Raw genomic sequence first — 12,717 nt, 5'->3', positions numbered from 1 at the left:
TTCTTATGCCTTATTCTTATTTCTCCTAATTATAACAAAAACTCAACGGAGCGTTTGTTTCGTCGTCGTTGAAGGGCACTTTGGTCACACATAATTCATCGCCGTTCGTCGTCGAAAGGCACCTTGTTTTTTGGCAAATCCTTGGTTCTTTTACATTAGCATTAGGAAGCTCTCGAATTTGCCAGATAGTAATAGTAATAAATAGACGGAAACTGTAACTGTGAGCCACCGACAGACAAGACAGGTCACACCGTAGTCTGCAACATATTGGCGTAAGTAAGTGGTCACCTTCAAGCGCGGACGCCGCAGGTGAACGAGGGTCACCAGCATTGAAAAGAAGAAGGAAAAAAGAGAGCGACCACCACCATTTCAGAAAAATTGCACCGCGCGCTCAGCCAGCGGACAAGTGAGACAAGGATACGCAAAGGACAAATGCATGATTGCAATTGGAAATCGAATTTGTCCTTCGCGTCTGGAGATGTCGTACGCCACCGAGAGTCAAGGGTAGCTTGTAACCGTACTTGAAACTATGCTTCCTCTTCGTAACAGGTACAACACAGCAACACGACCAATTGCAAATACATACTAGGGGAAGCATTACTTTCAAGAATACGTTACAAGCACAGAGAGTTAAGTTATCTGAAGAGCAATAAATTAGTTTCTTAATGCTGGAGCAAACACACTCCCGACCGTATAAACCATAAACATTATGAAACGTTTCAAAGGAGACAAAATACAATCAGTTCGATACTCTCGACCCTGCTCACCTCGAAGGACGCGCGCGCGCGCGTTATCCGCGGGTATGCTTTGCGGGGCTCTAATCGTTTTTTAATGAAGGTCAAATTTGGCAAACGGATGGGAAAAAACCCTCGAAATAATAAAACGACATTATCATCGAATCGCTAATCAATCACGGAGCTGTGAAGATGGATGTCGACGACGACAGTTGCCTCTTACACAGCCACACGAATTGTGCTCCCAAGTCGGAAGTGCTCTAGCTTGAAGAATGATACATTTCGTTGTATTACAACTTTTTGCAAGATTGCAGTTGGACTGATAGAATCACCAAATGTGATTCAACTCAGTTTTTCTAATGAAATTTTCATATTACTTTCCGGATTAGAACAAACAACAGGCGAATATAACAAAAAAAACCTTGAAATGACACCTGACTGAAGTCGAATTTATGTGCTAAAGCAAACTCAAATTTCATCTAGTGTCTGGGAATTCTGCGTTCTGAATATGGGACTCACAATCGCCCAAGCCACCGGCCACAGCCAGCCAGACAGCGGACGAAGACAGCCCAACGCATCAAGCAGCACGGGTAGAGTTTGAACCGGCGGGCTCTGTGGAAGCGTTTTGGTTCAAGAACCTCTCGGCCTTGAAAGTGTCGAGCGCGATCTTCCTCGGCAAGTATAGACGGGCATATGGCAGCAGCCTGGCGCGGTATAGGAGGCACATTAACGTACCTCACACGGACCGAAGCAGCTCACTACTGGGACTGTGAAGACGCGCTTTCATCCCTGTGTGTTCGCTCTTCTCCAAGCAAGCAAACAGGCAAACACGGGAGGTAACACAAGTCCCACACGTTTTCTGCGTTCTTTGATGGCCCCAACGCAGCACCACCAAAGCACAGCAACAACAAGAGAGCCGCAAACTCAATTATCTCGGTTGTTACATTCTATTCGGGATTTTCTTTCAACTCCGAGGCAACATCAGCCACATTTGAAGAAGAAATCTCTCTCTCGCTCGGTCTTATCCTTCTGAAGCGGGTTTTTGTTCCCATACCATGAATACTGTGAAAGCGTTAGAGCAAGCATAGGAAGTGAAGTGAAGAGAGTGGATGAATATGAATAACTCATCTGAAGCAGCATTCGCAAGGGCATCCAAACAAAGGGTGCTCAGTTAAAACTACTTGCAATTAGATTACGCATAACAACCCGGTACATGATCAGAGTGCCGTGATAGACGAACACGCAGCAGTGTTGCCTGACGCATATGCTAACTGCAAGCAAAATCGGGATCGGGGAGATCATTCGCTCGGGAACTCAGCACAAGTACCCGTGCGTTTCGTGGACTACCCAGCCAGCGAACAGACCGGGAACAGCAGCGGCAGCAGTTCAACGAATTACCTTGAGAGCGAATGCTGCAGCAGTCGACGACTTCCCTGCGACCGCGAACGGAGAGCTATAAGGAAAGGTGAACCAGTATTGCAAGAGGAGTGTGGTGCGTGTGCTGGCCGGTTCTATAGTTAGTTGGCCGGTTGAAGGGCGCGCGCACGCAGCAGGCACATCGGGGACCTCGCAAACACCACTAGCTCGCTCTCTCCCATCAACAACAGCAGCCAGCCAGGCCAGGTGATGTGTCGGAACACAACCCGGGACAGAATACAAAAGCGGGAAAACGAAAATCGCTTTTTATTCTGTACCGTTTTTCGCTTGCTTTGCTCCTCTCTTCGTATTTCGACAAGAGCGGAACCGCATAAAGTGAAATCGATGGATGATCCTACCTATCCCGGGGGAAATGGTGGTACGAGAACTTGGGCTTACACATTGGGACGACGAACTCATCATGCGTCACGTACCAAGCAAGCAGACAGGCAGCACACACAGAACGACCTCCGCTACAGTCGGAACAAACCAACCGAAGGGGCAAACATACATACAATAATGCCAGGCGCAACATGGGAGAAGGACACAACCATCAGAGAGTCCATCGAAGCGATTCAAAACGAGACGGCGGCATCCAGCCGGGAAAAGCTAATGGGAGTCTCGTTGGCAGAGTATGTTGTCGGGCGGACCAGAAGAGGCCGAGGCTTATGCTTCGGAAAGGGATAGAAAAAATGGCCAACCGGTATGATATGAGGCAGCGGCAACTAACACACGCACACCTCATCATTCTCACCGATCGTTCGTTCTCGAGCTGTGCGTTTCGAGCTGCCTCTTTCCACATCATGTGTGCTCTGGACGAACGACTCGGATTCCCCCCCCAAGAACTTCACAAAAACGGGGGGGTCCGTCTTATGTCTGTGTACCACACACATATATATCTGCTCTACAAATAGAACCGACTAAACTATACCAAACACACGCGACGATCGATTTGGGGCAGATGAAGGCAGCCAGACAGGCACTATCAAACCAAACACTTATGCTTATATTTATCGCGCCAGAGACCCCCCCAACCGAGAGAAATTTCCCACTTTCAGTTACTTTCTCTTCACCGTTCCAATACGTTCGAACTTCTCTAACGGCCACAACGTATTACACTGCAAGCAAACGCAGTGAGTGGGTATGGAAATCATCATTATGCCGGGGTTTAATGTCTACTGCGAAACCCAGCTAACCCAGCAGAAATTGTTCAGTATAAAATAGGAAGTTATCAACAGCGTTATGAACGCGTTATGTTTCCAGTTGCCAGTGTCAGAATATTTATTGAAGTAAACATAGATGAACGAGGGACACACCACAGAACGATGCGACGACCAAATAAAAAAAGACACATCACGTCTAGGGGGGGCCTCAAGCACAACAACCACTGTTTCCAACGGACGAATGTGAGTGTGTGTTTTATGTGGAAGTACACACCATCATTTATGCTAGCCGGCACCCCTCTGTCACTGATCAGTCGGACGGTCGTTGTCGGATTGCTCGTTGGGGTCATTGTTCGTGTAAGGGATTGAGTAGAGGGTTCTCCCTTCAGAATAAGATCATTGGTGGGACAGAGTTAAAAACCAAAAAAATGGGTGAATGGAGCTCTATTCTTTGATAACCAAATACGAAATCAAATAAAGACTCTCATCAAAGCGGAACACTAAATAATTATGTAAAAGCTTCCGATATCCCTTCAAATATTCTGATCAATACAGTTTTAAAGGTTACATTAGATATCGAGCAGCGTACAAGGTGGAACTCGTGGCTAAACGATTCTGTGGCTGAGAGTGCCTTCTCTTTATCTTCCAGTCGCCTTCGTCCGCAGTTTTACAAGGTTTGAAAAACTACACGGACGACGATGTGCCGTAGTAATGCTTTTTCAGGGTCCTTCCGCACACCGAAGTTGAACGTTCTGCTTGAGAGAAGGTTAGAGCATTCGGTGTGCGCCCCGACTGCTGGAGAGTATATGCTATCGCTCAAGGTGGTGTGCGAGAATCACTATCAAAGTGGGCAAAATGAATGATTCCTTTTGCTTGAGGATTCTTATAAGACAAAGTAATACAAATATGCAAATTGAAGTCTTTACAATTTTTAGATGGACTGATGGAAACGAAGAGAGAAGGAGCCATAAAAAGTATACAATGTTCGTTTTTGGTGGAAGGTACATAGGGAACTAACCTGAGTGTAACACCAGTTTTCCGCCACCGGCGTGTTGACTTCCGGCAGCGGGGGCGAGGGCACCCTACTGTTTGCCATGGTGCTACTGGACGAGTGCAGGTTCGATGTAACTCTAGCAGTTTGACCTGCCGGACAGTCACTAACTACCGGCAATCTGGAATGAGGGAAAAACAAAAATCGAGAATTAAATAAAACCATCTAGTAGGCATCGATTTTCAACAAATCTTTTAAACGACACTTCGAAATGCTGAAAATGTAAAAGTGGCAAGGAACGATGCTAGTGTACCTCACAGTGTAATAGCTAAGCCAGTTCGTCTCCTCGGAAGTCATCTGACCAGCGACGCAAGGAACACCACCGGAACCGGAATCGAACCCGACATGTGAAAATTCCCTTCGCACTTAAAATGCACTAAAGCGTAGGGGTTGCTGTTGGTCGCGTTTCCAAGGGTTCCACTTGTTTTTCTTTTCTTTTCTGTTTCCTTATTACACACAACCACTACTTCCTAGTCTAAATTCAGCTTAATTGCTTAAGGATATTTGATGCTGGAATCAGGACACAATTTCGTATACACAGCAAAAATCCGAACGTAATCACTGGCACCCACGGATCAAACCTTGGATAGAACCGCTAGCTATCCAACGACATTTCAAGCGGGCAATCTTTATCGAAGTAAATCAGCGAAGCACTAGGAGAAAAAAAGGATACAAAACAATGGGGTAAAATCAGTTGGCAAATGGTTGCTTTGTCATAATCGCAAGATTTTAAAACAAGGCAACACATAAAAGCGGCACCTGGTTTTGTAACAAAGTAACCCTATTTGCGGGTACGACAACTACAAATACACTCGTATTCACGTGTCCTTCGAAGCACGTACGCACACACACCAACTACACATCCAAACACGAAGGATGCGCATATGTTATGCCCACAGGATATGTTTCTACCGATTTTTCTTAAACGATTTTACAACTGTGTTTCACGTCCACTCGTCGCACACACAAACACAACAATATACAATCCGCATGACTAACAGCTTCTTCAACTGATTTCAATTGTTTCCGATCATACCCCATCCATGCGGTGTGTGTGTGACATTACACGCACACATCTTAACGCACGTGTCTGGCGTGTGGAAATGTGTGGAAAAGCCTTGGAAGCTATCAATAATAACCACGAAGGTATTACACACCACACTCCTTGCTGGGACAAAAGCATGCCATTCCGAAATTTGGAACATTTCTCTATGCACACACACACACGCAAACACGTCACACGTCTGCTACCACTATATCACCATGTTCTTCCTTCATTTACTTCGTCTGGATTTCTCTTTCAAGCACGATGGGATTCTTGATGGGGTGTTCCCTTTAGTTGAGACCATTTTAAAAATATGTTCAAGTCTCTGTTTAGTTGTCTTTGAATCATCTTTTACAGTAGAGCTCAGTTATACAATGCTTCAAAAGCAACGTACGAGCGTTAGTACCATTAGAAGCACTTCGCAAATACTGTTTGCCCTTTCCGTTGACCCATGGTGTCAGCCGTCCAAATCAATGTTGACGATGATGTTATTGAAGCAGTGGCAAATTTAGATGCGAATTTTTCACCTTAGTCTCATTTGTCTGCTTTCTCACTCGTTTTATCCGTCTCCTTCTCCCTCTCTCTCTCTTTCTCTTTGGCTATTAATCACCCTAGATAGGATGAGTAACTTTCTTTTTACACACGGACACTTTTAGGGCAACAAAATACTCTACTCTAAATGAATGTACGCCAATGAATTAAAAACCAATGGACGGATGTAACAAACGTCTTTATTCTGACGAAAAGTCACGAACTCTGCCCTGAGTGAAGAGCGAGAAAGGTAGACCGGAATAGAAAGAAAGTCCAAGAACGATTGCTTTCTTTCTCTCTATCTCTTACTCTCACACTCTTCCTCGGGGACGTTTTCCTATCGTATGTTACTTATTATGTGATAATATGTTTTTCCACTGTAAGTGCATTTAAGACACATTTCAAGGTTCAACTAATTTGTACAAAGAATTCAGCACAACTCACACAATCGCTGTCAACTTGGATTTTGCTCTGTTCCATTTGACGTTCCCAATCGAAAGAGAGAAAGCAAACGATGAAGCAAGAAAGAGAAGAAACTACACAATCTTATTGGTAGCCAGAAAGAGACAGTGCATTGGAGCAAGTGAGAGAACATAACAGTGTGCGTGTATGAGAGAGAGCGAGAGCAGGAACATTTCAATTCCACACACTGTTGCAAAACTAGGGGAAAACTGTCGATTTGCTTTGTAAAAGCGAGCAGCCAAAAATGGGGAGAACACAACCACCATTGTGTCGCGAGTCCTTAAAAAACGGGAGAAAGCTAAATTTGCACCACGGGTTTTCAGAACGTACACGCACGCACACACACACACACATGCACAGCCAGTCGAGGAAACACAATCATCCTGCTTCTATAAACACATCACACCATCACTGACTTTTCAAGAGGGCGATGTAACCCACAAAATGGGGTTTCTATCGATGTCAAATTGCAACCAGGACGCACTCACACACCCCGAGGACGGAAACCCATTTTTCATAGCTTCGAGAAAAATGTGGATAAACGAAATGCATTATCTTTTGTTTGCTTCATTTCTTGCACGTTTCTTAATCACTGGATTATCCAACAAAGCAGTACTATCATCGGTGTTCCACGCCGTTTCATACGTATGCGTTAGAGCGGGATGCACACACACATTCAGCCACTGCTCTCTTCCCACACACTGAGCACCGTGTCGTACTCCACCATTCCTCTTCTCGTTGTTCTACTGTATTTCTACTCTTCACTTAAAGGACGAATTTATCGCACGGATTACGTATGAAGGAACCACGCTTTGCACAGTAAATTAGAAATATAAAAAGCACCTTTAACTGCACACATACACACACACAGCCACACGCGCACGCGAAAAGGAGGAATGCGGAATGGTGACGGGAAACAAAAACGGCACCGAAACCCCGAACGAGAATGCGGACACACACACGGGACAGGCGGACAAGTCGCACAGCCACTGACCGTCGTCTCGGAAGCGATACGCACACGCTCGTTAACACTTGGCGAATGAGAACCGAGCGCCAGCGAACGTGCTCCCAGACCTATCCGCTACAGGAGCGAGCGAGCGAGCCAGTGCGCACGCTTGTCGAGAGAGACAGAGGGAGAGAGAAAGAGAGAGCGCGAACTGCTGCCGAGTGAGCGAGTTTTATTCGAACCGAAACGACACACAGCAACACAGCAACGTTCTGTGTTCTATCACCGTTTGCTGATCGAAATTCCACGCGTTTTACTACGTACGATTACTACTACCTCCACTAGTATTATTGCTCCTCCATCGCTGTGTTATCACTATAGCGCACGGGCAGGAGCGTATGCATGTTGCCTTCCCGCTCGTTCCTTCACGTGCGCGCCTACCATGGGCGGCGTGGTTGTGTGTGTGTTCGTGTGCGGTTTGTGCGCTCTTGAACTCTCGCCGAGACTCATCTGTTGTTCCGCAGTGTTGCCATCTCGTGCGGGGGCCATTTCGTTCGAGCTACGCGAATGTCGTGGCGCACGTTGAACTGCTGTCAACTGGCATTTTGGTTAGCGTTTTTTGTGATTCGATTTGTTTGTCTCTTCTAACTTACTTTATTTCGAGGAGAACAAGCATTCGACAAAGAGGGCAAGTTTCTTTTGCTTGGCAGGAGAATGTCTGCAATTTTTTGGATGGTAGAGAATCCTTCAGCTACCAGTGTGCACTTCTCGAATCGCACAAAGAAATGGAACTGTGAAGAGCTGCAGCTGTTAATGCCCTTTTTTGCTGACAACGGTCTGGTTTCGATAAACTAGAATTTTTCTTATCAAAATTTGTACATAAATTAAATTTTGGTTGGTGACATTTTGTTTGTCTTAGGACCAACTAAACATGGTCTAGAGCTGGTAGTGCCAAGTGCCATTGACCTGTCGTTATGTGTATGAGTGTCCTTATCCCACGAACCCACGACATTTCAAGGCAAACGGTTACGGCGTGACCTTGGCTTACGACACACGTCCCCATAAGCCAGTTAACGGTCACGGTGGTATCAGACGGCCACTAAATCAAACGATGTTCCACATTGCCCACATCTACCCCGCTCTGTATCTCTCCCGCCAGTTATCTACATGCGTAAATTACATTCTAATAACTTTCCGATACACTACCCCGGGGGGAGGTTCACACAGGAACAGGCTCCACAATTCAAAGTGTCACCCGCACTCTTGTGGAACCACTTGATCGGATACCGTGTGCGTGTGTGTGTGTGTGTTGGAGCAATAATGGTAGTATGTTTGGATACCTTACCCCCCTTATTGTTCTAAGGTCATTCAGTAACGCAACATAAACTGACACAAGTGAGAGAGCGAGAGAGAGAGAAGAATGATGATGATCTCCAAAAAGTTCATAACGGCACTGAACAACAGAGAAAAAAAACCATTGACGATGATGGTGCCCCTCGCGTCCCGTGTTAATGATTGACCGGGTTTGGTACTTGGAAAACCGATCGATTGTCAACCAAAACCTTGTAAAGAACAGTAAATAGCGTCCGATTTGATTGTTGTTCCATTGAGCAAACAAAAAAAAAAGAGCAGAACACCGCGCTTCTGGTCCCGTGTCTCTGAAGCAGGGAGAGGTCAATGTTGTAAATTCTGTTCAATTACCATGCCAAACGTCAGACGAGCAGCGCGCATACATACGTTGCCGTACGTTTCATTGCATCTCGTTCGCGCACGCAACAGCGGAGAGTGAACCACTCGAACGACGAGCGAGATAGCGCACACACACTCGCCCGCGGTGTGTGAGCGAGAGCCAGTGCGGAACCGTAACGTTGAAGGACGGAAGTCAACGAGAACACGAGCGAGCGAGAAAGAGAGAGCACGCACCTTGGAAAATGCGATCGCGCTCTTCGAAAAGCCAAACGCTGTTGCGTGAGAGAGAATGATACGCGCGTGCGGCGAGTGAGTGAGTGAGGCGTACGGCAAAGCGTGAAGAGCACGAAGAGTACCAGTGCGGGCTGCTAACAAGTGGATCGCGAAGGTTGCCCTGCCTGCCGCGGTTGGCATGGCGATGACGTTGGAAGTGTCAGCGAACGGCGAACCTTGGGGATAAGGGCAGCGAACGAACGACCCGTGCGAAACGGTTGGGGCGCATGCATGGACAACGGGAGAGGAGTATAGTCCGACGCACCAAAGCTGACATCATGAGCCACTTCTTTGCGTTTCCTCTTTTCCAAAAATCGCATCGTCCGCAATCTATCCCAAACCGCGAAAAGGAACCTGACGATTTGCGTCGGGGGATTTCATTTGATTAATCAGACCCGGTCAGTGTTTTCGGTCAGATGGTAACACGCGAGGGGGGGGGGGGGGGGATTATCCGGACACGTTATGAAACACGAATATGCAGATGAAATTGGATCAGAGGCCTTGAAAGCCTTGAATGTTTGCCTTGTTTGCCCATAAACCCGCTGTAAGTGCTTCCGAAGCCAAAGCCCTCGAAACGAGTGATGAATGCGAGTGCGAAAATCCAACCAATTGATAAGACACACCCCCGGTTCCGTCGCCTATCCGGACGACAATATGGCGGCGGTGGCGGCGGCGCGAGTTCTCATCTTCAGCAACCTCCCTCCCTTCCTAGCTATCAACGCTACCCCGTCCGACACAACCAGCACCGAGACGACCTTCAAGGATCAAATTCGGTGCTTTGGAGCAGCAACACGAATAAGCGAGTTCTCAACAACACCGCGGCATGGCAGACACACAAATAGGAGCTCGCTGCTTCTTCGACCGTTTAAAGAAGACAAACAGACTGAAATACATTTTTCTTTCCCGCTGGTGGATGATAGATAGCACATGTACGAGACCGTGCGTTTTGGTACATGCATGTGGCGCACTCACGGTCATCTCCGTTTCGTTTATCACTGTGCCTGCTGCTGCTGCTGCCACTGTTGATGAAACTTGCCGTGGTTCTCTGCAACAACAATCGTGTCTAATACGCACTGCGAGACACAAACCTGGAGACCTGAAGACGGCCGGTGACGACGATGGGGATGATGGTGGCAGGTTCTTCGCGAGGTCGAGAGGACAACAAACGGATCGAAGGACGCCGTGCGCGGACCCCAAAAACGCTGCAGTGACGGCGGCCAATGGTGAGACGCGCGAAATGTATTCTACGCACCACCGCCTGTCTCGTCTTCTGTGCGTCACACCTAGCATGGCAGCGAACCGGGTGCCTCCGCAGAGTTCCAGTAAGGCTATCAAAACACGTACGTACAATAGAGGTACAATTGTTTGACAGGTTTATATAGGCCATTAAGACATAATACAGCAAAGCAACAGTAATGCATCCATGTTTTTCAGTTTTTACAAGGAACTCTATAGTCGAATAGAGCTCCTAAGCTGAATAGAAGGACCGATTTGATAGAAGTGTTTTAATTGCTTCGCGCTGCGCAAGTTCATCATCTTCTCCCAAAATCCTTATAAATTCATTATCTACTTTTTTACACGGTGACCTTCGGCAACAGTTTCATTCCTCAAATTTGGCTATCTTTTTGGCCGGGATTTTGTGGAGAAGATAAAAAAAGTCCGACATTTCTGGCAAGGTCCATGAAGATGTTTTTCTTTGTGAAAAATATAGTATCGTATCGCGAGGAAAAAAGGGAGCGATGAGTTATCAAATTTCTTCCAAATCAATGTAGCGCAAATAGTCGGCGACAAACATTTCTGCTTATCAAAATGTTGGCGGAATTTCGATTTGAATCTCCGAAAAAAAAAAAACTCTTGTGAGAGCACTAGAGCGCGAGCGCGTGATTAAGACATGACGTACATGTCTCCTCTGCATGTCAAAAGTCCTTTGAGTGGTAAATTTATGTAGTTCCCTGATATGCATCATTAAACAACTAGTTTGGTCGATTTTAAACAGCTGTTGCCAAGTTCAGTTCTTAATCATTTATTTTCACTTTTAAATCTCCGCTTCCCTGCTGAGAACCCGTGACGATTGAGTTTGATAACCACAGCTCGGCCAGTGAGGGTTATTATTAATCACCCTCTAAAAGACGATGCTGACAACAACAATGGCGAAGCGGGAAGAATGTATATTGTCACTCTAGGATTGCATCCGAGCAAGAGATTACTCCGTAAAGAAATAACAGCGCTGACAGGTTTATGGAGGGTAAATTGTGATTTGCAAATTATTTTGAACCCAAAAAAGGGAGAAGCGTAGTCAACTTTTGATCCGTTTTCTTTGTGGTGTATAAGAGGCCCGTTGGGGGGGGGGGGGGGGGGAGAACCCATCCAAAACTGTTCTTCTTAAAGGCGCTTCTGCATTGATGCGATTGCCATGAGCCGATTCTCGCCCTCTCGATTTGTGCATGTACGAGAGGATGGGGACGAGGGGAGGAAAAGCACGAGAAAGGCAAACACACATAACCACCACCACCACCATTCCCCTGATGCCATGTGCTCTTGGCTCTTGGCGACGTGAAACAATACCAAGCGTTGTCCTCGTTGCATGGATGCGTTTCAGCAGTGCGTGGGAAATATCAGCTTTCCATCCGTCAACGGCGAACGAAAAGCAACGCGTTCATCATCATCACCCTCGGATCGCCTCGATTGGCACTATACTACCCTCATAATACACCAATATCTCTGTGTGTCGCCTGGGGTCAAAGAGAAAGAAGAAGGAGAAGAAGCTGCTGCCGACTGTGAGGGAAGCAGCAGCAAGCATAAACGGTGGTTTTAGGCTGTCGTTAGGGATCGCGTTTGCAGGTCGACTCCGGGGTGGTTTCTGTCGGAGCCGCAAATAAAAAAAAGGGTGCGTTTCTATTGTAAAAGGATGAAAATGGGCTTTCGATTCCTGAACATCCCGACCATAACCCTTACTTTATTGCGGGGGGAATGTTTTTGCGTCCTACGAAAGTGTCAGCCCGAGGGACAAACATTGAGGAACGCATTTTAACGACAGTTTCTATTTACGAAGCCGTTTCATGCTGTATAGGTGTTAAAGCATGATACAACAGGATTATCTGTTTGAATAGGATGGCAATATGTTTAAAACGTAAAATCAAGTCCGGTGGTTGAATAGACAAGGAGGACCGGGATCTGGCATTTTTATAGAACGCAGTGACGACCGATGGTATGTAAAACTCGGAGCTTGGTTCTCGGTAGCCTATGGGCTCCGTCCACAACAAGAATCCTTACACAATGAGGACCTTTTTAAGATAAATTCTGTTAGTAGATGAGATCTCCCTTGGACGAGGAGGCCCCTTTGACAACGACGTCTCTTGGCAAAAATACTTCTTCAGCTCCGAGATCTCTAACTATTCGACAGCGAG

General features: G+C 46.5%; 1 protein-coding gene across 6 annotated transcripts in view; it reads right to left on the bottom strand.

Moving 5' to 3' along the window:
• The window catches only part of LOC118506803 (protein roadkill), a 69,106-nt gene that overhangs the window by 16,726 nt on the left and 39,663 nt on the right, over window positions 1-12,717 (bottom strand). For 3 of the 6 annotated variants that reach the window (XM_036044448.1, XM_036044443.1, XM_036044446.1), the window contains one exon: window positions 4,332-4,485. In XM_036044448.1, the coding sequence (XP_035900341.1) occupies window positions 4,332-4,485 (154 nt within the window). Of the gene's footprint in view, window positions 1-4,331; window positions 4,486-4,617; window positions 5,018-7,245; window positions 7,451-12,717 lie in introns of those variants that run through there. The other 3 variants (XM_036044444.1, XM_036044447.1, XM_036044445.1) reach the window with 2 other exon arrangements.

Source organism: Anopheles stephensi, chromosome 2 (genome assembly GCF_013141755.1).
Source record: "Anopheles stephensi strain Indian chromosome 2, UCI_ANSTEP_V1.0, whole genome shotgun sequence".
NCBI lineage: Eukaryota > Metazoa > Arthropoda > Insecta > Diptera > Culicidae > Anopheles > Anopheles stephensi.
Note: the sequence above shows the minus strand (reverse complement) of the source record. Positions and strands in the feature narration are given on the sequence as shown.